General features: G+C 34.7%; 1 protein-coding gene across 37 annotated transcripts in view; it reads left to right on the top strand.

Moving 5' to 3' along the window:
- RIMS2 (regulating synaptic membrane exocytosis 2) overlaps nucleotides 1-24,932 on the top strand; it is a 448,046-nt gene that overhangs the window by 118,969 nt on the left and 304,145 nt on the right. For 11 of the 37 annotated variants that reach the window (XM_036406579.1, XM_054515967.1, XM_036406568.2 and 8 more), the window contains exon 1: nucleotides 14,262-14,810. The exons of the other annotated variants lie outside the window; for them this stretch is intronic. In XM_036406579.1, coding sequence (XP_036262472.1) covers nucleotides 14,689-14,810 — 122 coding nt within the window. In that variant the 5' untranslated portion in view covers nucleotides 14,262-14,688. Of the gene's footprint in view, nucleotides 1-14,261; nucleotides 14,811-24,932 lie in introns of those variants that run through there. 37 annotated transcript variants of the gene reach the window in all.

Raw genomic sequence — 24,932 nt, 5'->3', positions numbered from 1 at the left:
GTCCCTGTAGTGCAACATCTGGTTTTGATTGTTTCTATTTCTGAGTACCTGAGTTGATAGATTTCTAGGCCAGATGTGTCAAAACCCCTTTACTTGGACCCGTGGAGACTAAGCATATTTGAAAGCAAAAGTATTTTACCTGATTCTCAAATAAAATATAAGTATTTTAAATTTTTAACCTATTTCTTTTAGCTGCTGACATATTTAAATACAGTGAGAAATATTAAAATAATTATGTAGAGAAAGTATTTAAATTGTGTTGGCATTCAAGAATCAGACTGATAAAGCTGTGTGCAGATTTGTTCATGCTCAGACAACAGTGTCTCTAAACCTTTTAGAATTCTTCATGTAAGGCATAAAAAATTTGATTTTTTTGAGACATTTTAACTACCACAGTAGCAAAACCCCACAATTGTTGATAAACATAATTATATTCTTTCACTTAATGAATTAGTCTAATACTCTACAAGAAATTTGCAGGTTGAGTTTAAAATTGAATCAGTACTCGTTTCCATGCATGACTGCAAAGGCCTCACAATGACTTTCCGTGGCGCTAGAACAGGACGCAAAGGTCTCTAGAGGTACTCTACAATATTTTTAACATATTGACTAAATATTTAGGTTTTACAGAAGTGGAACTCATCTGAATAAGGTTTTATTTTCATCTTCCTACTCCCAATCCAGCATTTTTTACCACTTTAGTAGTCCTTAGAGCTGTAAAGTAAAATGTCAATCTGAAAACTACTCTCAGTAGTTTTGCTTTTGTTTCTTGTGTTTCTTGTGCTTTCATTTGATTGTACACTTTCTATGATTCTTGAGATAATAGTTTAGAACAAATAAATTAGGTTTTTCTTCACAGAACTGCTCTTCTAATTATTTAATTCATCTACACATAGGATTATAGGTGTGGATCAGCATTTCGTGGCTGTTCCAGTTTTTAGGTAGAAACTGAAGTTAAATTTATTTGCAGTCTCAATCTCACATGACATTAAAAAATAATTTAATAATAACTATGGCCAGAGGAAGCAATTGAAATCTGTGGGAAGAGAGCCAGAGAAAGTACAGTATTTAATTATTGAGAAGTACCACCTTGGGTCTAAGAAAGTCAAAATCCTTTAGTGCATGTATTTGTGAAATATAGAAAGTCAGAAATCCTTTAGTGCAGAAATTTTAATTAAATAATTAGACACGACAAGGATTAAGCTACACCCACACATGAAGATGAATAAGGATTTTGATATTCTTTGTAAGGCAAGGTCTCTGTAAGGAGTTCCTGAAAGATATTTACATTGTCCATTAACAGTCCAGGCTACCCAGAGTGGGTACACTTTATTTCTACCTGTCATTATTAGGTTGTAGCAGGTTGTAGCATATTCTGAAAAAGAGGTGTAGTTTTTTCTCTCCATTACCTTTGCAGAATTGTCTGTTTTTTGAGAAATGAAACTCCTTGTACAGTTCTTTGTCTCCTAATATTGGTTCTGTGGATCTCCTGCTCTCATGGGCAGTGTCATCTCTGACACAACGTTCAGGACCTGCAGCCACACTGTGACATCTGTGGCGTTTGTCTGAGCTGTGCATTGCTTCCCTTCCTCCCCTGTTATTTTCTCTAACTGATTATGATTTATTAAAATATACCTTTTATGATTATTTTAAGCAGAACCTTTATCTAGCTGTAGAACCTATACTGAGTAGCATTGGGCCTTTGACCAATGGCAGCTACAATTTTGGATCCTTTTTGTTTGAGAAAGATAATCTGTTTGTAAAAGAGAGAAAGAGAAAAGGAAAATTCTAGAACTGTGAGATGGCATGCAAATGGTCTGGTGCAAATGGACTGGTGCAATTTCTTTGGCTTTTCCTTTGTGTCTCTAGAAGTCACAAATGATAAAGAAATCACTTCTTTAGTGTAATTTAGTTGTTACTTATCTTTTAGATGGTAAGATTAAAAATTTTAGTACCTGTCAATCTATTTTATTAAGTCAGATTTGAGGAAAAAATGTAACAATAATAATGTAATATTTGTAAGTACAATAATGAATGTAATAGGACCAGGGTGACCATATTTTCATAATTCAAAGTTACATTATTAAGCAATACGATTTTCTTTGTACCTTTTCTATAGCATGATTATTCAATTTCTTTTTCTGCCCTTCTTCAAGACATATCCTTTCATCCCTTTGCCTACTCTGGAATGTCCTTATAGAATTATTTATTTAGTTAGTTATTTTATTAACTTATTTTTTTGTGTATCGCTATCTCTTTTCCACCAGTGTGAGAAACAAAACCAAACTCTGGCTAGACATTGAAAGTGGTTTCAAAGATATACCCATGATATTTTTTCACCCTAAAGACAGACATTCTTTAATTCTCTAAGCCACTTCTTTTACTTTCTCCATGATGTAGTTCACTTCTTTTTCTCACTTCACAACCAATAATTCTGAAACCAATCCCAAGCGTCCTTTCAGTTTTGTGGTGAACTAATTGGATACTTGTCTCCCAAGCTTTGAGAAATCATAATTTTATACCTTTCAGAAAAAACAGAGCTGTCCATTCTTTACTAACAAGAATAAGACAGCCACAGACATTTTAAGGGAATGGTTGCAGCAAAGTAGTGCAGTACAATGTCATTTCCAGTTAAGTAGGAAATGTAGGTGACCTGAAGTCAGTGACTCTTAAAGTGGTGCTCTAAAATCCAATGTAATATCTGTATATGATATGCAGTGGGTTGTGTATACGTGCAACTTGTTCTGACTTCCTGCACTATGCAGCTCTGTTCCCTGTAACTGTGCCCTGATGTTTTTAGAAAATGACTTCAGCAAGTGCCCGGTTCTGCAGCACTGAGCTTCCTGAAAATGCTATTAGGGACCTCAGAAAGTCTATCATCTTCATAGAATATCAAGAGGTTAAGTTGCTCCAAACACAGCTTTCTGGATTTCTGCTCCGCTGTTTTGTCAGCTGGTATTATCTGCTTGAATTGGCCCCCAGATGTAATTTATCTGCCGAAGCAAGTTTCCATTATGCAGCATGTAATAAGACGAGCCATGAACTTTGCTGCAGAAACCCCATTTTCTTTGTAAAAAGAAAATGGCAAGAAGAGGAGTTCTTATGGTAAGGTTGCGATATAAAGAAATGCATTTTGGCTGCAAGAAGTTACATTTGTAATGACTTTGTGAAAATATTGGATTTTAAATGAGTTCTTGATGATCACCTAAAAAAATTTCACAAATACCTAGCAAGGCCAAGGAGATTAAAGCAAAAAACATCTGATTTGCTTTCTAATGCCAAATAAATTGCTAAGCTTCAGAAGGACATTTCATTCTAAAGTTCCAAATCAGTGCACAAACCCGATTTTTTTTGAAGAGGTAGATTAATTTTAATTGAATCTTTTTGAATCTGGCATGAGGTGCTGGGCTGACAAAAAATGACCTGCTTGAGTTGCATCTTTGTCCTGCAGTTAGAACTGTGAAAAATATTTAAGCTAGAAGAGGAGTCAAAATTAGTTCAACAATGTCAACCCTTTTATAATATAAGAATATAAGAAATTTGACAACTCAAAGATTAGTTCAGTAATTCCACCTCCTCACTAGGATGAGATAATTGTATTTTATTCCTAAAATGGTCATGTAGTGATTAATCTTCCTGTACCATCTATTAGCAAGGTCTAGAACAAAAACATATTCTTGAAAGAAACCAAATATAACTGGATATGCATTTCTTATAAAACAATGCGTAATTTGGGTGCTTCTTGTGTCTCAAGTACATGCAATGAAGACTGAAGAACTGACTCTCATTTTAAAAATATGTATCAATATCTGAAGCAAGAAATTTGATCTTCTGAATAAAGTAAAATTGAAGTCAAGTATAATTTAATTTCTACTCAGCAGATTTTTTAATGCAGACATTCTTTCCAAAATTAGAATGTCACTTCTAAAGACCCTGAGAACCAGAGTGAGAAGGAGAAGAGGAAGATATGTCACTTTAATAATGGAAAAGATAGGAATATTTTGTAGATGGAACTCAAACTTTCGAGCTTTGGATATTAAGTACAGTATTTATAGTGTCTCAACTTTTCAAAAAAATTGTTTTGGATGGCGATAAACTGCATTGCAGTAATGATTGATGCACTAACATAGATCTGGATAATTTTCACCTACTTTACTTTACTTCTCCTTCAGGTGATTAAGAGCATATATAAGAATGTTAGTGTCCTTTTTGGTAGATATTCCCAAATGCTGTCAGTTGTTTTCAGTGTTAAGCTTAGCAAAGCCAACCAAACCAGGAGATTTTGTTCAAGACAAGGATTTGAAATTTCACTCTCTATGTGGCATACAGATATTTCTTTCAGAAGCACTTTTTTTTTCTATCTGAAAATGAGATTTATTTAGGAATTTATTCTGTGGTATGTCACCAAGTATCATGAAACCTTACAGTTACAACAATCAATTATGAAATTAACCCCTACTCCCTTCCCAAGTGGCCAATGATGCCTTTATTCCACTACAGAACTTCTGTATTAAATGGAAATCTTTCCAAAGTAAAATATTTATACAGCCTTAATGCTTATAAAATCCATGCTCCATGACACTGTCAAAGGAATTGAATTCCAGAAGTGTGTGATCATCAGGAAAATATTCTTCTGGTATTCCAATCAGTTGAATATAGGAGCAACCCAGGAGACCATAAATCTCATAATGACATGAAAGGAAGATAAATTAGTCTCTTTGAACTCATCCCCAAGATATGGAAGGCTCAAATTTTTAACCAGTGGACTGAGCAGCAAAAATTAATACACAATCCAGTGCATAGATGTGTTTTCATAGCCTCTGTTATGCTAAATGAAAAGACTGATTTTAATATTATTGTCATTTGGACAATTATCTATCTTTTAGTTTGCACATATATTAGTCTTTGTTTCCATCACAGATCACCTGGACACATTGACACCCAACACAAGTTTGGACCTTTAAGGACCAAATCAGTCATCTGAAAATAGAGATATGGTAATAATCTCAAGATATTTTCCAAGTGAAAAAAGTCATTTCTAAAATTAATTAAACTCCCGAATTCATTGTGAATGAGAAATCATTTCTGCAATGTATAACTACCATGGATTTCAGGATCAATGCAATTGTTATTTTCTTTGCATAACAAGGTACTTTATGATCAGCTTGCTCACCAAAAAAGCGCTTGTGTAAAGGATGTCGTAACTGTGGTAACTGTGTCTTTCATGAAGAAAACATTATCTCTTCATCTGAGTGTATATATTGGAATCATTTCTGTTGGTGGCATTTACGTAATTGATAATCCTTTTTGGACTGTTGTAGGATTTGTTTTTTGCTGACTGCTTGCTTAAATTTCTATAACTTGGAGAATAATGGGTATAAGTACAAACTGCCTGTGAGCACTGAAGAAATTAACTTGCACCTTAAATACTTCATCCTGAAATGGAGAGGAAAGACAGGTGTCTGCAAACTGTTAGTGAGTGTATTTTCAGATCCTGTTTCTAGTATTTTACATTATTAATCATGCATAATGCTTTTTTAGTAGTGTTTAAATCAACTTTTGTGGTTTTGAAAGGTGAAAAATGATCAGTTTTTATAAAAGTGAGGAACAGAAATCTCTTCTGTAGCAGATGAAGTTTTCAGTGCACTGTTGCAAAAATCAATCAAATCTCTGTTCTAGGCCAGCAGTTCTTGTCTAGTGAGACACATCTTATTGGTGAACCATCCAGAACTGCAAATGAGGCATAAAGCAGGATTCATGTACTATTATGAGGTGCAAGAAAATATCAATTGATTGTAAGTCAGCTGAAGGTAAAACTGGTTGAAATATACTATTCTAAACCACATGTTCTACAAGGTGCAGCATCTACTGAATATTGAGCTTTTGCATCCTTTAGTATTACACAGACTTCTCTACTTCTTCAACCAGTATATTGAAAATTGGATGTTCCTGTTGGAAAAGGAGCTATTGCTTTAGTGAGGGGAATGAGGTCTCACTTAGATCTTTTCTAACTCTGATTCTTTCACCTTAATAGTATTCCTTCAATACTTTTAGAAATGTTATTTATATATTGTATACTACATGTATGGACATGGACAAATGTATGCATTCACACTAAAAAGTTAAGATGCTTAGCCATTTCAGTAAACTATCAGAACTCTGGGAAAGCAGAGAACTGATTATGGAACCATAATTTGATCCAGAGTTTCAAGAAATTTATTTTGTGGAGATGTATTTCTCCTATAGGAAGCTGGTCAGCCCTGCAGAAATGGAAAAAAAATTAGTAACATTTATGAGTTATTTTAGTACAAAGTAGAATCGTGCTCTTGCAGATTGAAGAAGTGATTTCTATACATTTATTAGAAAAACAGGTTAGCTTTCTTGTTTGTCAAATGCAATTTCTGCCTCAGTAGCTCTTTATATAAATTATGTCTTAGGTCAGGATAAAAAAAAACCCATTTCCCTAGATTTGAAGGCTTCTTTTTTATATATGACATCTGCCATCAATAGGAGTTTTGCTAGAAACCGTGAAGATCCCTAAAACATCTGTGTTATATGTGGGGAAAATGCATGAGTGGGAAAAAGGGAGAGAATGCACACACCTGTATTTTTTTGGTGTCAGAACACAGCTAAGGCAGGAACTGGAAAGTGTTCTCAGATATAGCAATAGAAATGAAACCAAAAATAAAGTAAGTAGACAAGCACAGGAACAGTTCATTAAATCTGTTTTTGGGTGCTCATGCAATTTTGGGTCACATGATTTTTTCCCTCTACATGTTCCTCTTTCTTTCTATTAATCATACAGGAAGGAAAAGGTGGCTAGCTTTCCAAATTGCACTCCTTAGTCATCTACATTAAGGTGGGATGAATCTGGGTGTCTTTGTTTTTAAGGTCAAACAATCTAAATTCAACTTCTGAATTTGCCTAAAATCAGTAACACCTTCATTTTTAAGCATAGACTTCCCTAAGCAAGGAATAGTTAGAAAAGCCCAGAACTGGCAAATGAGGTAGAAGGCAGCACTGGAATTTTATTGCAGACCAAGCAAGCTGTATATATTGTGTAATATTCAGAAGAAAAAAAGATATGAGAAATAATTAAAATTATACATTTTATGTAATTATTTGCAAGTATTCTATGCCTTGTCATATTTAAATAATACTTCCCATATTGCCTTTCAGCTAATGTATTAAAGATAATTCCACAGAGAGGTTTGAGAAGCCGTAATTTATACTGAGCTAAGGAAATTAAACAATAAGTCAAAGTTACTCATGTTAGAGATGTCTTAAAAATAATTATACTGGGAGGTATACCCAGTTGTGAGGCATATTTACTTATTCATTTCAAGAATTAGTACTGTTGTGGTGTGGTCTGTCATAATAAATAACAATAGGTTTTCAAATTATGATTTTCCTATATCCTTTGTCTAATTTGTTTGGTTTTTTTCCCGTCTTACTCATCCTCAAATGCGCAATGTGTGTGTGGTCAGTGCCAGCTTTTGTATGTGTCCATACCAGCCCTAACAGTAGGATTTCCCAAGTGAGCATATGGCACATTTCCTAGTATCTGTGTAAGGAACAAAGTTAGACCTACCATTGTGTTATCTGAGTTTTAAAAAACGTGGAGTTATTTTGTCAGTAAAAGTATTTATTGTAAGTCATCTGACATTTAACTTTCTCAAGTCTTTATTTTATCATTTCACAGGTTTAAAATTTCATTTAAAAAAACTGATTAAAAATACAAAATATCAGCTTCCAAGTATTTTATTTGTAGAATATATTCTTTCCTAAGCAGTAAGTATGCAGGCAAAAGATGATGTCTAACATGTTGGCCACTTTCTAGGAAGTTTTAAAGGTGTCCTGATCAGTGGATCATGATTATTTCTTTCATTTACTTAGACCATGACGAGATGCAGGGAAATGAGTTGTGTCCTCACAGAACTCAGCACATCTAATAAAGGACAGTTGGCACTTTTCTACTTAGGGAGTCCAAAGCTGCCCTGGAATTTACCGTCAAGACTTAGCTTTTTGGGCTGGTGTACTTTGTACTCCTTGACTTCCTTGAGAATCTATAGATGTCCAGGTTAGTTTTGCTTTTATTAAAAAGTAGACAGTTTCTCTGTGTGTCGAAGACATAAGTACTGAGAATTTTCAGAGATGGGAATATCCAGATACCTGTAAAGGCGCTAAAGGTAAACTGACAGCTTACTTTATCCTCAAAGTAAGTAGGTTAATGAGAGCATCCTCCTTACCATTTTGGGTGTTGTTGTACTTGCTGGGCGAGTTCGTGACTGAGGAGCAGAGTACAGGCTGCTTCTGCTGGCACTAGAGCAACTCCAGTATCTGGGAACGTGCTAGAGGCACAGTGTTGAACTGTGCTTTTGGGCCTTAATCCAAAGGCTGTTGGCATGCAGTGTTATCCCTGATCTCACTGGAATTAGGCTACTTAACACTTGATGCTACAAGGAATGTATTTCAACAGACTTTGGAATGGCAAAGTTCTAGTATCCTGCACAGCAAGCAAGACAAGGGCTTGGGGTCCACACTTCCTGTGTGGACTACTGACATTACTCTTACCTGAAACCTTAATCACATCACTTAAGCTTCATATCCTAAAGCATTTAATAGAGAATATGCTTACAAGGTTTGTAATAATTAACTCTTTTTTGACGCTTATTCTAAGAATAAATTATTATTATTTCATTGTTCGATATTAATGTTGGTGGAACAGGAGAAACTTTTGTGAGTTCTTTCTGCGTGGGATGCCTCTAATAGAAAATCTGATAGAAAATGAAGAAGGGGGAGTTAAATACACCTCGGAGGCAGTTCCATGAGCTCCAGAATCAGTACAGCCTATAGCTGAATATCATGAATATAGGAATATCATGTTTTTTCATCCTAATTCTTCTGTGTTGTGGTGGAGGACCACAATAACTTAAGCAACTTTTCCTATCACTTTTGATAATTTTGCCTAAGTTCAGATGGCAGTGTTGTGGCTATTTGCTGACCATGCTCTGACTGTCTTTCTGCTGTAAAAGTCAATGAGTAATGGTTCTCAGTTCTACCCACTCTTCCTCCATGCACACTGACTTGGGTCTTTGTCCTCCTGTGATGACACAAATTTTCACAGAGATTGCTGGAATTTAACTATATAAATACTTATGCCCTATGAAATTACCCAGTCACCTCAAGCATATTAGTCATGATGATAGATGGTAGTATAGAGGAAAAAAGGGATAAACAGACTGTCCAGATTTCTAAATCTCATCTATTGGCCCAAACAGTGTAACTTACACTAATGGAAGAGTATAGATTAATTTAAATGGCTACATGGGAGAATTATGAAGAGGGATACTGAGAAGAATTAAATGGAGTGCCTCAAAAAAGAAATAAAGAAATGTGAAGATGCTGAGAATAAAACAGAAGAAAAAACCCCAATATGTTATGGTGTGAGATGAGGATGAATTTACTTTCTTTTACATTACTATACTTTAGTAGTGGATATTTTCTGTAACGAGCTTTGCTCTCTTAGCTGGAATTTCAGTATCTTCCATTGTAGATCTGTGACCTGACTACCAAGGATTAAAATCAGTATCACTTTTCCATTCTTGATTAATGTTTAACTCAGTGAATTAAATAGTTCTTTCAATATTTAATTATTTTACGGGAGACAGAACAGTGTCAACAGCAAAGACAAATTCCCTTAGGAATAACCAGGGGCATGTTGATAAAAACTTTGTGGGCATATTTTAGGAAGCCAGTAGAGAAACCTGGGACTCAGTTTTCCATGCTTCCTAACACTGTTCTAATGGCCCAGCTACCTGTAATAAGAAGAATGGTGCATTTGGAATGACTGCTCAGGCAACAGCAGAACAAGAAGATTCATTTTTACAGGTCTTGGACAGAGACTGATGCTTCCCTGTAGCCTGGATTTAGGTACTTTTATCCTTTTGGGTTTGAGGCTTTATTAGTGTCCCTTTCTTTATTATTTCCTATAGTAAGTATTCAGAATACTCGCTTCTATGAGTGCTGTTGTTATGTGTTTAAATTTCTTGTTACGGATTTTGCATTAGATAAACTTCTCTTGTGAAACTGAACCTTTGAACATTGACGTGATGAAATACAAATGGGTGTGTGCTTTATTCCAAAAGAAAGTCTGTTTGCATTTCACTTGCAGTAGTGAAGTAAAATTCCTTGAATGGAATTTCCAGTTGTCCTTAAAATCATGTCCTGCCTTGGAGCTGACCCAAAAGGACTAGTCCTATAAACAGTAATAATACAACACTATTTAATGTCCAAGGCCACTGTTGTTAACTTACCTCTTTGAAAAGAATTTGTTCAGAGGTTTATTCTTTTCAAAATAGATGTCAGTCAAAATTTTTTGATCATGAGTATTTAACTAAGTGCTTTGATAAGGGCATAATGGAGAGTGATGGTGGTGTTTATAAATACAGGTACTTATGTGCTATTAATTACAAAGTTTTATGTAGTATCTAGATGGAAAAAACAGTAGACATTAGACTTTCTGTACATTTCAAAAATTCCACTTTTATCCCCAAACTCCAAGTGACTTAGCTCTACAATTTTCTTCTGCATTTCCATCAAACTATACTTACATACTATCCTGTAGATTAAAATGGAATTGAATCCAAAATTGTTCTTGATAGTATCTTTTATCATAGAAAAATCTTTGTCCTATAAGCTGTAATGTATAGCTTTAATAAGTTTGTATGACTCTACCTTGTTTAAACTACAATGTCCTGTGAAATCTTTTTTGTATGCCTATAATAAGAAGTGATGCATGTAAGTAATGTTGGAGATAACATATTTATATATATTGTCAACTTTCTTGTATAATAGATTTACATTTCTGAAATCTAGAATCAATTCCAGGAAGTTTAATCTTATGTTTGAAATAGAAATATTTCATATAAATTTGAAAACCTCATATTTGGGAGATTTCTAGTTAACTTTTCATCTTAAAAGCTTGTATCTGGTGGACCTTTATTAAGATTCAGTTTGGCTACAGAGAAAGGTATCTGTATGGACCTCAATGTAGCTTGGCTTAATGGATCCAATGATGCTTTCTCAGGCTTGTCTTTTCATTTTGAAATAGGCTGTCAACCATGTCAGGTAGTTCAGACTATCTAGTACTCATTTTGCTTTTTCTCTGCAGTATCTTTAAAGTACTTGGTCTTCATTTCCATAAAATCCTTGATAAAATTTGCGTGAAAATGAAATATATTATTATGAAACCATAAATAGCAAGAGCATGTACACATATCTTTTTGCAAGTATAAATACACCAAATACCATAATAAAGATCACTGTCAAAATTATTTTAATGAGGCCCTCAGAGGATAGGAAATGCTAGAAACAGAAGTGTTTAAGCAGTGCTTGGCTTACCTGGTGCTTATTAAGTACACAATTAGGGGTGTTCCAAAAGAAAGAAGCCTGTGCATATCAGACATCTTTTTCTTCTAGTGTGGATATTAAAGAGTATAGACTGAGAAGCCCTGAAGAACAGAAAAGGAGATCTCTAGTTAAATATCAAATAGGCAGAAAAGTAATCCCCGTCTTTTTCAACATTATTATCTGAAGCTTTTAATTTGGGAACGCTGAGGGTATAATTTCCTGAGCCTTAGAAATTACGCTGAATCACTGCCCTTCCCAACAGGAATTTTTTAGTGTAAGAAACAGTGACACATTTGAAGATCTGTAACAGCACTGAAATAGGGTAAATAGTACCTGTTCCATTTTGTTCACAAACAATATCAATGTACAGACAATACATTTTATGTGTGGTTCTACTGACTTCTTTTGATTGTCAATTTCATTCTGGTTCTCAAAGGACAGGTACTTCAGTGGGCAGAGCCTACTTTGCTCCTGCTCGTTCATTCCATTCCCTCCAGCCTCTTCTTGTTAGGTCTCCTTACTTCCTTGATTCTTCCCAGATGAATGATGACATTTTGGAAAAGGTGGAAGTACCTAAAAGAGATGTTAGTAGAAGTCCACATAGTAGGGTCACTACACTACCCTAGACCACATAATAAATACAGGAAACAATAGCTTATTGGCTAAAGGGTTCTTGGAGTGTGTTAGAAGGGTCAGGAAAGAAAAGCATTTCTATTTTATTCTGTTCCATTCTTTTTTTTTTGAAATAAAAAATAGTATTTTAAATCAATAGTACTGTCAATTTTGATGAAAATTCTAGATGACCAAAAACATATGCATTTGCACAAATAGCATTTCTTCATAGCTGAATTTTCTGCTAGCAGAAACTATGAAGTATTTGCCTTTAAAAGTATTCTTTTACATCCCTATGAAACATTTTACATGCATGAGTATCTGCAGGGTACTCTTTATTCCTTACTCCAAAATAAAAATAAAAACCCCATAAAGTTATAATATGTTTCTTTTGTCTGTAGTTTTAGGACAATCTTAAAAAAAATAAGAAAGAGAAAAAATAGAGTGTATGCCCTAACTTCCATTTTAAATATCTGAGAAGGAAGACATAGAAAGATGAATGTCAAATGTTCAGCACTTTGTTGTAACTACAAGAGCATTTTGACTGTGATGCCCATTTATAAGGCATGCAACAAAAGGGTAATGTGCTTGAAATATATGATAAAATACTGGTCTTGTATCTACTCCATGGCCAACATTGCCTCTGAACTGTGAAGTGGTGCATATTATACTGATTGGAATGACTTGAACTTTTGTGACAAGATGACTGTTTCTTGGAGCAGATTAGAAAATTTGGGTTTTTTGGTGGAATGAATGTAAAGGCAAATTTTCCTGCATTACAAACATGACTTCTCTGTAATATAAGTAAGGTGGTTACCAAGAATTACTTTTTCATTTTATTATAGTAAGATAGCCACAAATGTCCATTGTTTCCTACTTCAGGATCTCAAAATTTACCATCTTTGGCAGACATAGAGCCTATTTCTTTTATCATAAATTGTAATACATTGCTCAAATACAAATGCTTTCATAATGCACAGTATGCTATGGACAGAAAAAAAGTATTAAAACTATTTGGGGTAGTACTTTGTAGGTTTTCACATGAGTTTTGCAAACAGATTTATTAGTAGATATTTTCATGATTTGTAAAAAAATATTTAACATGGGTAGGAGGGAGTCACATATATATCCCTTTTACAGGGGCCAGGAGATGAATTTCTTACCATTTCTTTTTTTCTGATAAAATCTGTGTTGTAGCTGCCATCCTTCTGGCCAAAGAAGCTTGGATGGCTTCTTCCTCCTGAGCACATCAACACACTTAAATTAGCTGGAAAGATGCTTTTTCCCACATCATCTGAGATTCAAATTGCTTTCAGTGGAAGAGCTTTAATAATAGACCTCGTTTTATGTTTGTTTACTTGGAGATTTTGTAGTAAGTGCTAAGATGTTAAAAGCTGTGGATAGAAAATAAAGTATTATAAAGAAAATATTTTTAATTGTTATTCTTTAATTTGACAATGATAAACTATTTTCTGTATTGTTATGTAACATCATCCTCTGGCACAAGCATTGAAGGAAAAGAAAAAATGGTTTTTAGTCAGGGATACTTATTTTCTGTACGTTTCATGGTATTCACAGTGCATACTATGTTGCCAAAGCTCACTCTGTTCCGTTAGATGACTGATTCTGCTTCTTGCTCTTTGATATCTGATACTTCTGTGTACCAGTACACAGGCTCCTAAAATAGTGGGTTTTCCTGGAAGCAGATGGGTTTGGAGCACCCTAAGAAGTGATTGATTTTTCTCAGTTCTGTCATGGCTGATTCAGTGCAATAAACTTTTAAAAAATACTGAAGACATTTCATTTTGTAATGCAGTGCTTATATATAATGCAGCCATTCCTTTTAGTAATTGTTCAAGTTTGCATGGTAAATCATTGCCTTGATGCTGTATGCACAATCCCTGACAGAGTGGTTAGGTATAGAATGTATACTGTTTGCTTCAGTCGTGAATTGATACTACATTTAAATGTTTGCACTAAAATCCTGTTATCTCAGATACAGTATAGCTTTTCAGATATGAGACAAAAGATCTATTGTTACAGTCTCAGTGCTACATGTTGTTTATTATGTGCATTTTTTTTTAGAGTGGTCTTTCAGTCCTTTAGAATTGCCATTACATTATGAAAAAATTAAGAATTCTACATACATGGTCACGGATATTAGTCATTTTTACAGGGGAGGGAAGGAGGAGGGGAAGATGCAGAAATCCTCCTCCTTTTAGATAGTAGTAACAGCGTGAGGATGCCTTGTCCTCCTTTTTTTTACTTCTGAGATTTTATTGCTGGCAGCCAGATGTGCTGAAACTCCTGACGACAGCATCTATTCACTGCGTGTTTTTAATAGGCTTAGAGAAATATGAGTAGAGTACATGAAAGCAGCTCAGCTTCACACTTCAGCTGGGAATGCCCAAAAAGCTTACTGCTGTTTAGAATTCTTGCTACAGTCAGGAGAAAGCTGCTCGGGTACTAAATCTTCTACGACTGAATTAGAAGAATAATGACTGTACAATTAACTATCAGCCCCTGCTCATTTAGGCACAGTTTTTACAGAGATCAGGAGAAATATGGAACTTGATTGGCATATTTGTATTTGATGGTGTGTACAAAATAGATGACTTTTAAGACAGGTGGTGAAGAAAAATAGAAGGGAAAGAAAGGGAGAAAATGCAATTTGAAACACTGCGCCAGGTCTGCAATTCTGTTTTATCTCATTTTCATGGGGTTTTCTCATCCCCTCCAAATATTTTACAAAATGATCTTTTTGGACAAACGTTGAACAACACTAGGTAAGTAGAAATGAAATTATTTTGCTTTATCATTTCTCCTTTTATGCTGATGGCAATCTATCTGCATGCTTTTCAGTGGGGTACTTTTATAACTACACTTCTAGATATTAATATTTTCATGGTAGCAGTGAGTCTGTTAGTGTTTTTATGTTTTATGTAAGGATTTACATGATAACTCAATCTGCAGAAATAAAGCCAGCAAAGATAGAATAAAATATTTAAGATGGTTATGTATCTTTCAAGTACATTAGCTGCCATTAGAAGCTAGCATTATTAGCTGTAATCCTTAAAGCATATTAAATATTCATAAACAAATTTGTCAGAGAAAATGATTTCTATGTGGATATGGCAGTGAAAAGATTAAATGCTCAGAGATGTGTCTGTTTAACCATGCATAATTTATTGGAAGATGCAAATTAGTAGTCCTGCATACCTTTTGCAAAATAGAAAGCAGTTCCTTATTGTAAAAAGATTTAGATCCTGTGTGTAATGCTTTTCAATAATGTTTTTAACTGGTCAAATTGTAGCTGATAAGTGGATGCTTTGCAGCAGGTCAGTCAGCCCTGTAAGGTATCCTTTTGTGAATAGCTGTTGTTTTGTGGGAATTAAAAATGATAAGGTGAACTTGTTGTTTATTGGTGTGAGAATTTTTGAATAGGTTTCTTAGGACTTTTGGAGGGGCAAAATTAATTAATAATGCCACATTTCTGTGTCATTATTCATTAAACATATTATAGTGCTGACGTTTGGAACTTTTTCATACTGCTATTAAATATTAAACATAAAAATATTAATAATTTTATCTAAGAGAGTGGAAGTACAGGTCAGGAAGAAAAAGAATCCTGTAGTTTTTTATAAAGATAGTGCACTGATGGAAACATTCTGGAAAAAGGGTGGAAGTAATAGGCAGAGACTATATCCAGCATTTTAATCTTCTTCTCTGCCTCTGTGGGAGAGATCTCTTTTAAATGGGATATAATTTCTTAACTACAGGGATATTTGCACTTGATACTTCAGAAGATGGTTATAATTTTATTTCCCATAATTTTGTTGTAAGGATTCTCTCCCTTACTGCTGATATTTCCTTTTAAAATCTGTTGATATTTATTTAATGTTACTGTTCTCAAGTTTTGTTACCTTGGTTATGAATTTCTAATTAGGTATGTAAAATTATGTAGGTAGTTTTAGCAATCATAATCACAGTTATGAATTAAGGTATTTTTAGGTATATATGAAATCTGTATTCAATGAGATTTTTCTTATATCCCTTTGGTACACTGTGAAATATTTGAAGCTCTACAAAATGGAGCAATAATTTACGTATTATCAGCTGGGATTGTAAAACTGCATATTTCCAAGTGCATAGTTTCAGGCCTGCAGCAACCAGCAAAGCCCTTAGCAACTGTTCTAATCAGCCACCATCCCAGTCCTGATTCCCTGGATCTGCTTTTGCAGATCAGAGTACATGCTTTTTGTAGATCGAGGTGCACGCTTTTTGAAAATTTTTTTTTACAGATACATGTACGTGGTGCTTTTTTGCTGTTTATTTTGCTTGTGAGACCTGGGCAAAAGCTGTATACAGTGTCAGATAAAAAGACAGAGTTATTTTATTCATTTGCTGTGCCTTAGAGTATATTTAGGAGTATATTTATTCTAGAAGACTGGCAAACAAGAAAGGATTCTTAGGAAATTGAACAGACCTCCTACCTAGTATGGCCTGTTTTGCTTAGGAGGAGAATATTCCTGTATTTATAAGGAGCAATGTTGTGTTTTTCTAGGTATCAATGCTTTTGGCCTCAAGAAAACATTGTGCAATTTTTAAACAATATGCAGCAGTAATTGTGAGAGACTAATTCATGCTTTCTCTGTCTTCTGAAAATAAAGTTATGTGAAAGTATTTTAAGGTTTTGAGTAAAAAGATTCTTTCTTCCAAAGATCTATTTGTATTTTAAACCTGATCTTGATAAAAGGTTTTTGAAGAAGTCATCTATTAGTCACTAAAAATCTCACTGGCATTTATTACAGAGGGTAGTCCTTTGATTGTCTTACTGATTTAAAAAAATCTGTTTTTTTTTTTTTTAATTAAATGAATGTAGTATATAATTTAGATAGGTTTTTCATTTAAAGCTTTGCAGGATAAATGTAAGGCACTTGCTAAAAGCTAATTGTTCATGCATTAAGAGTTAATGCTTCAGAACTGTGGTGTACCTCCCGCATGTAAGTCTGCTTTGATGAGGTATAGTGTGCTCTATCTCTTTAGTCTTCAAAGCTATATATTTTGTCCTTTGATGATCCTTTCTCTTTTGAATAAGGTTTTTTCTGTTTTTACATCTGAAAAGTACAAGTCAGAGTCCAGAAAGATAACGGCTGACATTACACACAGAGTGATTAACTGCTACTGCCACAAAGTAATAATGTCAAGAAAACAGCTTCATGCATACAAATTGTACAGTTGATAATAGAGTGTAAAACAAAGTCATAGGAAAGGAGGTAGTATATGGATAATTTTAATTGAATAGACATTCCTCTTAAGTTTCACAGCATTTTTTCTTGGAGTTCTTGTTCTTCAGTTCTTCAGAAAGTTTAGACATACTGAGATTTTGTTGAAGGAAAGATAGGGATCTTGGGCTTTGCTTTCTCTTGCTATGCTAACCATTGTCAGAAACGTACATTAAACTGTTTTTTATCATTTCCCATAAAAATTTTGTATGAGTTGGGTTTTTATTTGCATAGTTCTGGCTTTGCAGTAGCCGATGTGAGAGGCCCCAAATGATATTAAGGTCCTTGTGAGTTAGATTGATTTTAGTACTTAAATGGTTTTAGTTATCCCCTCCCAGCAGCCTCTAATGGAGGAATATTGCTGCTGAGTTCTCCTCTGCCAGCTACAGGGCAGCACTTTGCTGTAAGATGCTATTGTGAGTGTAAAAGAGAAAGCTGGTTTGCTGGGCCTCCCTCTTGCTCCTACACAGCTCTGTCTAACATTACCAACTCCAGCCAGCTGAAGCAGTAAGAGCTATCATTTTACCTCAAAATTGTGTTGGGGATTGGGGTGCTATTTCCTGGGTAATAAGTTATTTTTATTAAAAAATTATTAGAATGGCCTCATGTTGGGAAACCATAAGAATTGTTCTGTATTTTGAACATTTGGCAAATAACTAGTTTATGGAATAACTTCATCATGTGTCCAGAAAAGAAATCAAGAGACCTTTTATGAAAACACAGTATGTGCTTGCATTACATCCAAATTTTACAGCAGCATCTAAAGGAGGTTTGCTTTTTGTGCAGTCTAAAATTTTTCTGATTACTTTCAGTGACATGCTATTTGTTCAAATGACAAAAAAATGAAATAAGTTTTAAAATTTATTTTAAACCTATAGTAAATTAGTTAGCTGGATTTTCAGATTTCCATCCTTCATTTTGTGTTTAGTCTACAAATACTGTGCTGTTGGATGCTCTATTTGTAGCAACATGCTTTTAGAAGTCACAATTGCTTTGGGCAGTATTGAGATTAACACATTACTGCATAATGGCAAGCATCTTTTGTGACTCAACTTGGTAGAAAATGTACAGAGGACTATCAATCCAATTTTGCAATTGCAATTTATATTAGAAGCTTTTCTCATCAAATGGAAAGCGGTCCATTCACCTAAACTTGGTTTCTCACATGACATATCGTTAGGATTTTTTTACAGTTCTGTGAAAGTCAGTTTACTGTCTAGCTTGGCCACACAGGGGCATAAGATAACTAACATATTGAGCCTAGAACCAGTACAAAGATTGTTCACCAAATTCTGTGTACAATAGAGACTTAGGAATTGTCTCATTTTGAAATTAGAAACACCTAGCTTAAAAAAAACAAATTGTATTTTCTTTCATTAAATTAAACTCCAGTGTTTTTAAGACTCTTAAGAGTTTTCACTTTTGAAATCCCTTGGTAAGCATCTTTTACATATATATACTGATTTTTAAAAGATGAATAAAACAACAAAATAAATTAGTTACTTGGCAAACCTAGACATTTCCACTGAAAGTATCATTTTAGCAGAAACATATGATTTCTTTTCATTATTTAATTTTCTGTTTTGTTTCCTCCCATATATCTAAGCAATATATATAGTAGCTATTTACCAAAGGTCCATTTTATAATGAAGCCATCAAATGATGTCAGGAATTACTATCACAGGCAATTGTTATTTTTTCTGGTGTTGACGATTATTACTTTGACATTGAAGGAAAAAGATAATTTTCCCTTCCTTGTTGGGAAAAAAAATTGTCAGAATATTTCTGTAGAATAGATTTGAATTTTTTTTTTCCCCTGACTATATTGGTTCAATGTAGCAAGAGGTTTTCTAATACTCTGAGACAATGTTGCATTTTCAAATATTACTAGTCTAAGAGCCAAGAAGAAAACCACCATAATGGTGTTAGAACTGACAGTATATTGTCCATATTCTGTGGTGCAATACTGCTGAATACTGTAATTGAAACTGCCTCTCCTCCCTTTTCAAAACTAGCTTGTCTATAGCTACCTTTAAAATTCTATTTTGCTGGGATTTTCACATCTGCTCCTTTTTACCTCCACACTGTATTAATAGAATCATGTTTTAAGTATATTCCTCAAACTTTTAGTTGATGTGCTTTCTCAAGTAAAACATATACAGTGTTCATAAATACATTTATTTGTATTCCTACTGTGTAATTTTTCCTTAATGTAATAAAGACATAGCAAAGCTATTTCCTCCTCTTGTTCTTAACTGTCTATGTCTTGCCTCAATCACAAAAAGAATTCCAAAACTAAGCTGATTCCAGTTCTAGATCTCTGTATTACTGTAGGAAACTTGCCCATGTCAAATAATCCTCTATCTTATTTTCTTCCTAAAATTAGAGAAATAAGCCATATTCAGGTAAATCCCTATGTGCATATATATCTATATATATGTGAACTTCTCTAAACACAAAGGGAAGACTGGCAGCTGGGATAGCAAGTTGTGTATAAAAGGCAGAGAGAAACTAATACAGCTGTGTATTTGGTCTTTTCTGCACCTTTGCCAAACATTCCTCACAGAGAACTCTTATGTCCTCTTTGCACTGCAAATAAGTGTATCTAACTTCATCAGTCCTTTGGCCCTTGATTAGCCTTTTTGGGACAAAGTGGGACAAGTAGTATGATTTTTCTCATCTTCTCATGTTTCTGTTTTCTTTGGAGGAAGCAGCTGAGCGTACTAACTTGCTGCAAAGCTATTTCTTTCTCACAGGAAGTTGTGTATTCCATCCTGTCTAGGTGGCTGTTGGGTTTTGGGTTTGTTTTTAAGTCCCTGTTTCTAGGAAAAACCCTCCCTGTAACATTCTGTTACAGATATTTTCAGAGACAGAAAAGTAAGAGATTTCCTTACAGAGCCATTTCTTTTCCCATCTCTTCCAGCTCTGGGGAGAGATACCTTCTGTTACTTCCACCTCAGTTGCTACAGATTTAATAAGGTGACATATGCTTCCTCCATGCATCTCACAGAGCTGTGGATATTTGCAGCCATAACAGGTTTCTCTCTATTCTCATTGTGCATCAACTGCTGTTATCTGATGATGGCAATAAAATCCTAGCTGGCATATGATCCTAACCTCCCACCAGGAAGAAAAAAGAGGATGGATCAGAGGTGGATAATTTGTCTCAATTCAGCTAGTATGTTAAATTCAGAAATTTAAATAATCCTAAATTTAGAAATGATTAAATATGCTTTAAAACTTGATTTTTTTCCCCACCTGGGTGAGAGAAACAGAAATCTAAGGAATAACTGAGTTACCAAATACAACCTTTTGAAGAGAACATGTAAAAAAAAAATCTCTTTCTATTCTTGAATAACTCAGATGATTCCTGTCATTTCTCAGAACAGCCCAATAAGATGTGGGTATTATCTTCTTTTTTTGGAAAAAGAAAAGGCAGAGAGCATGATATTAAAAATGACTATGATATTGTATAGTTGAAGCATTTAAGAGATTTGTTCAATGACAAGAGCCCAGTATTTTATGGGAACTGCATGTTCCAACATCCAGAAATCAAGGTTGCTAGTCTTGACCCTTGAGTGGATAATAAGTGCATCCTATTATCCACTCAAGAGTCAAGACTAGGGCAGAGCAGGGCAGAGCTGTGGTGACTACAACAATAAGGGGCCCTATGTATCCGTTTTACTCTTCTTTAGGGTGCTGTCACTCTGATAAAACTGCCATGAGTGCTAAGCAAATCCTGCCTCAGCTGGGAGTTAGTTTTTTGTATTGGTGTGCAGCAAAGTCAATGTCAGACTGTTTCCTGCAACTGGTCAGAGTCATATGCATAAATATTTCATTTTCCCCAGCTATATGGTCGAAAGCTTCTAGTGAGAGTCTTCACCAATCCTTCTTTGCTTGTTACCAAGTGTGTTAAAAAATCATGGAATATTCTGAGTTGGAAGGGACCCACAAGGATCACAAAATTCCAATTCCTGGCCCTGCACAGCTCCATCCCCAGGAGTCACACCATGTGTCTGAGAGCATTGTCCAAACACTCCTTGAAAGTTGGCTGATGCTGTGACCACTTCTCTGGGGAGCTGTTCCAGTGCCCCACCACCCCCTGAGGGAAAACCCTTTTGTGATATCCAATCTAAACATCCTCTGACACAACTCCAGTCCATTCCCTCAGATCCTGTCACTGGGACCACAGAGCAGGGATCAGTGCCTGCCCCTCCTCTTCCTCTCATGAGGAAGTTTAACTGCAATGAGGTCTCCCCTCATTCTCTTGAACTGACCAAGTGACCTCAGCCACTCCTTATATAGATGGCTTCCCCTCAAGACCCTTCACTGTCTTTGTTTCCCTCCTTTGGATGCTAAGAGCTTAATCTTTCTTATATTCTTGGGTCCAAAACTGCACAAAATAATGGTTAACAGCACTCACATAGCCTTCACCTTCTTTACACTCCTTTATCCTTTTAGCTTTTTCCATTTTGTGTTAGTAATCACATGCACATTTATGGTAAGATGCGCCTACTAATGGCACTATCCCTTTAGCAGGTCAGGAGCAGTAATTATACTGCATGGTAGAAATATGGGGCTTTGAAAAGCAAAACTTTCCTTACCAGAAAAAAAAGCTTTGTCTTCACTTTGTTCCTTGATTGAGAAGTTTTACTGCTGTTCCTACCACAGTTACTTATTTACTGAAGCAGTGGAAAGAAGACCATTTCTATTGGTGTGAGTTTGGACATTTCTTCATTATTTCTCTCTGGATAGAAAGCACAGATGGATAGAATAGCACAAATAGCATTGGGAGGTTTGGCTGTGTAGGTCTGGCTAAGCTGGGGAGAATGGAAGGGAGGAGTACTGCAGTTTCTCAGCTCCTTTCCTGTCAGGTGTGATGGGACTGTCAGTCACTATTTATGGACCCATCATCCCTTTATATTTCTCAGGAGTATACTCTGGATTTTCCACTATAAAGGCAGAATGAAGGTTTTCTCATAGAACTGTGTGAAACACTGTGTTTCAAAGTGGTTCAAGAAAGATTGGTATTGAGCCCCAAATAATTTACAGGGTTCTGAGAAAGAAATCAATGAATATAATATTGACCCCTGAAAAATTGTGAAACCTGAGATGAGTTTGGAGGTAATGGCCTAATTTTAACTTTACCCTGAGATAAAAGGTTTGAAGCATAAGCTGGAGGTATTTCAAGTCCTTGGCTTCACTTCAGCATGTGCTTAGCGATAGGTAGGGAAAGTCAGCCTTCTGAAAGCTGCTTTTTTGGTTCTGAACCTGAGAAGGAAAAATATGAGATTGAGAAATGAAATAAAAATGTTATGTATTGGAGAAATTTGTCCCAAAGTTGCCTAAGTTTGAAAGAGATTAGCGATTGAAATGCTGAAACCTTAACTTTGTTTGTTTTATAATAAGAATTGAGCTGGATATATTGCAAGTCAGAGGGAATTTGCACGGTGTCTTTATTTATAAGAATGAAAATATGTCTTGATTAATACCTTGCTGCAATATTTGAGTCATTTTTTCTGATTAAGATATACTTCCACATTCACATCTTCTGGTATTCAAGTCAATTTTTTGTTGTGAAACTTCATGAACATTTTGAATAAATAAGTTTTAAGCCCTTGTGTCTTAGAAAGTGGTAGTCACATGTGTAATAATAGGAATAATAAACTTTGATTGGTAAAGGTATACAAAACTAAGTTGACAAGCAAGTAATGCAATTATAATTCCTTTAAGATAGTTTTCATTATTAACCTTTAAAATAGAACATATAGTCACAGAGAAATGCTCTAAATCAAAAAGTTTAGCCTATGGTTTGACTACTGCGCACCAAATATAAGACCTTTGGGCATGTATTACATGTCATAAATAACACATCATTTCAATAATAAATAAATAGTAGAATAATGAGATAAGAATATTTTTTTGCAGATTTTAGTATTTTTTTTCTCTATATAAGACATTAAAAATAGTTTTAAAGTGACCAAAGGAGATGATGAATAAAACATTAGTAAAAGATAGAACCTCAGAATTTCAGGAATATTGACTATTTCTTGTCTTACAAAATATGTTTTCCAGTATAGATATACAAACTAAATTAAAATAACATTAAAATCTTTGCCTGAAACAGGATGTTTAAAATCTCTCCTCCCCTCTTACCTCTCCTCTTCTATACAATGATGTTTCTCTTCATGTTTCTTGATTTTCCTAATATTATGTTTTAGGTGGTTGCTCCTGTGTCTTCAGGTTGCACTCAGAACAAGTGCATTTTGTGTGGAGTTGAGGACCACAGGGGCAGTCAGTCTTTCATTCACTTAAGGACCTTCATTTTTTCCCTGCTAATGGTGGCATTGTTCTGCTACAAAATTACCAGAACAATGAGTGTTTTAGAGAAAACTCATTTTTTATTGCTCTTCTGTGTCACAGTGACTCTAACACAGTTCAAGCATTATTCAGATAACCTACAGTAAAATCTTCTAAGTGCCTTGTTTGCAAGAACTCTTCCAGTAAGACATGCTTCATCTACCTGTCATACTTTGCAAGTTTTTGAAAAGTGTCAGAGAGGACAGAAAAGATTTTAAAATGCAGGAAGGCTTACAATATAAAAAACTGAATAATTCAAATTATTTATGTCCACAAAAGCTTGCTTGTGCTTAACAGATATATTTAATCTTGCAGTTGCTAATTTGTAAGACACGGCATAATCAGAATGTACAAGGACTACCAGAAATCATAATTCAATTTTTTTTTTAATAAAGCATGAGTAGAAAGTATAGTGTTGTTCAGTCAAAGAACCTGGCAAGTACAGAGGTCTAATTTCTACACTTACCACTGTCAACATCTCCTTTGTAGTGCCAGAAAATCATGTGAACTTCACAGCTGGAGTTCCCAGGAATATATGTCTTATTTAATGCCTCGTGTGCATCTATGAATTTTAATTTATAAATATTTGCAGAGGTCTTATGATCATGAATTTTTAAGTATACACAAATGAAAGTACAAATTAAATTTTCCCTTTTCTTTTGGAATTTAGGTACATCTCTAGGCATTAGAACATGTGGCAGAGTAACTTAAGTACCTTAGAGATACACAAGGATTTTGTGCCTTGCCCTGCATTTGCACCCTTAGTCTTAGCAGCTGCACATTATTTCATATTATTAACCAGATTGTTTCCTTTCCAAGTCTGTTGCATATATTGTCTGTTGCATGCCAGCTACATGGCTGATGTATCCTCACTACAGTGAGATTTTTTTTCTTAAGATAGGTATTTCAGAACTTTTAAATTCAAATATTGAACATTATTCATATACAAATAAAGCATATTCATATACAAATAAGGCAATTCACAAAGGAATTTGTAACAATTGTGAGGATGTACAGTCAGCATGTTAAAATTGTAGAGTCATAGAATTCTTTAGGTTGGAAAAGACCTTTAAGGTCATCATTTGCAACTGTTAACTCAGGACTGCCAAGACCACCACTAAATCATGTCCCTGAAAGATAATAATAATATGATGTAGTTTATTATATCACGTGTAATATATGACACACATATTAATATTATAGACATTGTAATGTAAAATGTAAAGTGTAATGGAGGCACTAAAAAATTGGGTAACCATACAA

This window comes from Molothrus ater, chromosome 1, assembly GCF_012460135.2.
Source record: "Molothrus ater isolate BHLD 08-10-18 breed brown headed cowbird chromosome 1, BPBGC_Mater_1.1, whole genome shotgun sequence".
Lineage (NCBI taxonomy): Eukaryota > Metazoa > Chordata > Aves > Passeriformes > Icteridae > Molothrus > Molothrus ater.
The sequence above is the reverse complement of the archived record's forward strand: the minus strand, read 5'-3'. Positions and strand labels throughout refer to the sequence as shown.